The sequence below is a fragment of the Vigna unguiculata genome, chromosome 7 (genome assembly GCF_004118075.2).
Source record: "Vigna unguiculata cultivar IT97K-499-35 chromosome 7, ASM411807v1, whole genome shotgun sequence".
In the NCBI taxonomy this organism is placed as follows: domain Eukaryota; kingdom Viridiplantae; phylum Streptophyta; class Magnoliopsida; order Fabales; family Fabaceae; genus Vigna; species Vigna unguiculata.
In genome coordinates, this window is record NC_040285.1 from 23645705 (window position 1) to 23649386 (window position 3682).

Here is a 3682-nt window from a genome sequence, read left to right on the forward strand (position 1 = left end):
ATTTAACACTGTCAGGATTCAAATCGAGTTTGTCTATAAAAATAAATAAATAAAAACACTCTGGATGTTTTCTTTTCACATTAAAGGTCCAACAGGGCCTGGCTTGTTGTGGCACATTGGGCTTGCCCCCAACACTATTCATTGAGTATAGATTTCTTTCCGGGGGCTTTTTCCTGCACCTCCAATAATCTCTCTTGTACCCCCAAAACCTACTTTATTTCCATGTTTGTCCATGATAAAAAAATCAGTTATTATCTTTTTTATCTTTTTCACCGCACTGCACTCCAATACCCCTGCACCCCTCACCGCACTGCACCCCCCAAAACCCCTGCACCCAAAACGCACCCCAATAAAGCAGATTCCCTGCACCCCTGCACCCTTGGAATCTTTGACCTACGTTCTTTTATCGTGCACACAGCCTCCACACCTCCACACACTCTTCATCCTCCTTCTCCCTCTTCTCCCACACAACAGTTGTTCTCCCCACGACATCCTTTTCTCCTCCACACCGTTGTTCTCCGCAACATCCTTTTCTCTTCCACACACCATTCTTCTCCCCAGCGTCGGCAACCGCCTTTCATCCTTTCGCGCCGCTTCTCCATTTTGACAGTTAAGTACTGGTTTTTTAATATTAGTACAGTGCAGTGCATGTGTGTATTTATATTTTAATTGATTTATTTATTTTTAGTAGTAGATTAGAAGATACTGGTTTGGATATTTGAGAGGAAGGGTTTTCCAGCGTTTTTTTTAAGGAAACGGAATGTGGAATCCGTTTCCCAGAAACCTGAAACGGAATACAAATTCCGTTTTGTGTGTTTTTTTTTTAAGGAAACGAATTGTGGAATCCGTTTCCCTTTTTTTTTTATTTTAGGTGAAACAGATTGTGGAAGTCGTTTCCCACACTGCTGAAACGGAACGTGGAATCCGTTTTGGCTGTGTTTTTTGGTTTTCCAGTTAAACGTAGTGTGAAATCCGTTTTAGCATCTGATTTACTTCTTGAATGCGTTTAATGTTTTTTATTTAAATTCGTTTCATGTAATTAATTTGATTGTGATCCGTCTTCAATTTGTGAAATTGAACCTACAGTTAGAGTTATTGTTTTTACGAGGAAAAAAAAAAGGAAAGATGAGGGCGAGTATTTTTTATTTATTAATTTGTATTTTATTTTATTATAGATATGGTTAGGACACGAGGAAATTTATCTAGACGTGGTTCAAATGATGCACCCGAGAGTTCCACACAGGGTGGTGCACGGAAGAGACCGACAACTTCGGCTCGTAGAAGGGGTCAGCATGAGGCTAATGTTGTTGAGGATGATATTGTTGAGAATGAGGTTTCCGACGTTCCTCAGGAGGACGAGCAGGGGATTTATAACGATGGTGGAGGATTTCCTGGTGGTCCATATGATACATCTTTATTGACCCGGTACGAGGATCATGTTGCACGCATGATATGGGATGGTCAGGTCAGTAAGAAGTTTTTATATATGTTTAATTTTGTTGTTATTAAGTATTTTTTTTTTCTTTTGTTAGGATCTAGTTGTGAAAGTGGTCTCCCATATTAAAAAAGTGAAGAAATTAGGACGTCCTCACCCTTCTGTTGCACCTTTTGTGTTAGCTTCTGGATTATCGCCTCTGTGCGATATTTTATATGAATATATCGATCTTGGGTTAGTATTGGGTTTCGTGGAGAGATGGCATCCCGAGACTAATACTTTTCATCTACCCATTGGGGAGATGACGATCAATTTAGATGACGTATGGTCACTTCTCCATCTTCCCATCAGTGGAAACTTTTGCTCGACTGAAAATCTGGAATATGAAGATTCAGTTGAGATTTTGACGACACTTCTTGGTGTTGATCGGGCCATGGCTTGTGTGGAGCTGAATCAAAGTCGGGGTGCACAGCTCCGACTTAGTTGGCTGAGAGAGTTGTATGACAGTTGTTGTGAAAATGAGCTATAGGAGTTTGTTGCACGTGTATATCTTTTGCACCTTGTAGGGTGCACGATATTTTCTAACAAAAGCGCCACCTATGTTCATACACATTATCTCGAGCTATTTAGAGATCTCCCCACATGTCGTAGATATGCTTGGGGAGTTGTTGCTCTTGTCCACTTATATGACCAGCTAGGAGATGCCAGCTTTGCAAATACAAGGCAATTAGCTGGATATCTACCTCTTCTACAGGTACCCATTTATATAATATTTTATTCTTTATTTTACTTGTTTTTAGTTTTATATGACAATGGTTAAATGAAATGTTATTTAATACAGGCTTGGATATACGAGCACTTCCCTACATTGGGAAGGAAGCAAGTACGAGATACATATGTGGAGACCGAACCCCGTGCTCTACGTTATGTCACTGGACGCGCCATTTCCGCTATAGCTGATGTTAGAGTCCAGTTGGATGGCTTGACATATGATGGGATGATTTGGAACCCATATGTAGCACATAGAGCTTCTCGACAACTTGTAACACATGACATGTTTTCTGGCTTCCTGAGGGTTGGTACCCTCGTACACCGTCATTTGTCGGAGCGTGTGTTGCGACAATTTGGCTTCATTCAGCCTATTCCACGACCGCCTAGTTCGGTTCCCATGATAGACTTTGAGACTATTGATGATCGGTGGAAAAAGCACGAGCAATTTGTTGTACATCAAGTGGTCCAAGCAACGAGCATATTTGCAGGTTTTACTTGACTTTTAGTCATATCAACAAGCAACGACTGTTCAGTAGACTTCAACCTACCCGCATAGGGGTGACCAACTAGAGTAGAAGAGACATCGTGATTATGGTAACCACATTTTACGTTCAACACCCATCCCTCCCCTTGAGAGATGGGTCTCCCTCTCAATCTAAAGGGACAATCACATTTTCTTGTCCCAGATAAACTCGGTTCTGCATCACACTTATATTTTCTATATTTTCCACCTCTTTCACAACCTAATAATACATAGGTCTTTCTTCCTGGTTGTCCATTATATTTATCCGATCTTAGAATAATAACAACAAATCCAAGATTATAAGCAACCCCTCTAACCCATTTAATTAAATCTTCACGTGTTGAGAAAATATCATCGGTTGTAAAATGAGATATATAAACTTGTTCGCAAATATCATGAACAAAATCAGAAAATTGTGACATGAGACTACAATTTAGTTGAGAATCCGCTTGAGAATCCAAGAAACTCAAATAACTAAAATGATGATCTTCCATAATGAACTATAATAAAAAAAATATTTTAATACGTAAATAACCCATCGAGGGTAACCACATAATACATAAGAATATTAAAAAATAATGCAATTAAAAAAAGAATGCATAAAGAATGCAACACGTATCAAAAATTGAAAACTAATTGCATGCTGATATTAATAACTGATTGCATGATTTAGGTTAGAAAATTCACCAATCACACAGTATACATTCACTCACATTAAAAATTCACCAATAACACAATATACACGTATCAACATTCAATACCAACACACAAAATCCAAGTATGAAACAGAATACCTATTCCGTTTCACAAACATATGAAACGGATCCCAAAACCCGTTTGACAAAAAAGGAGAGGCAACTTGGTGAAACGGGTTACAAATTCCGTTTCACATCTTTAAGAAACGGATTATGTAATCCGTTTGGAAAAAAAAATTGGTTTCTATTTGATGTTTC

The 3682-nt window shown here is 38.8% G+C and overlaps 1 protein-coding gene across 1 annotated transcript; it reads left to right on the forward strand.

Annotated features, from left to right (window-relative positions):
- Positions 1-1177: 1177 nt before the first annotated feature.
- On the forward strand, positions 1178-2705 carry LOC114191318 (protein MAIN-LIKE 1-like). The gene is made up of 4 exons (XM_028080488.1): positions 1178-1465; positions 1533-1899; positions 2002-2189; positions 2277-2705. The coding sequence occupies exons 1-4, from the start codon at positions 1178-1180 to the stop codon at positions 2703-2705; spliced, it is 1272 nt and encodes a 423-aa protein (XP_027936289.1).
- The last annotated feature ends 977 nt before the right edge of the window (positions 2706-3682 follow it).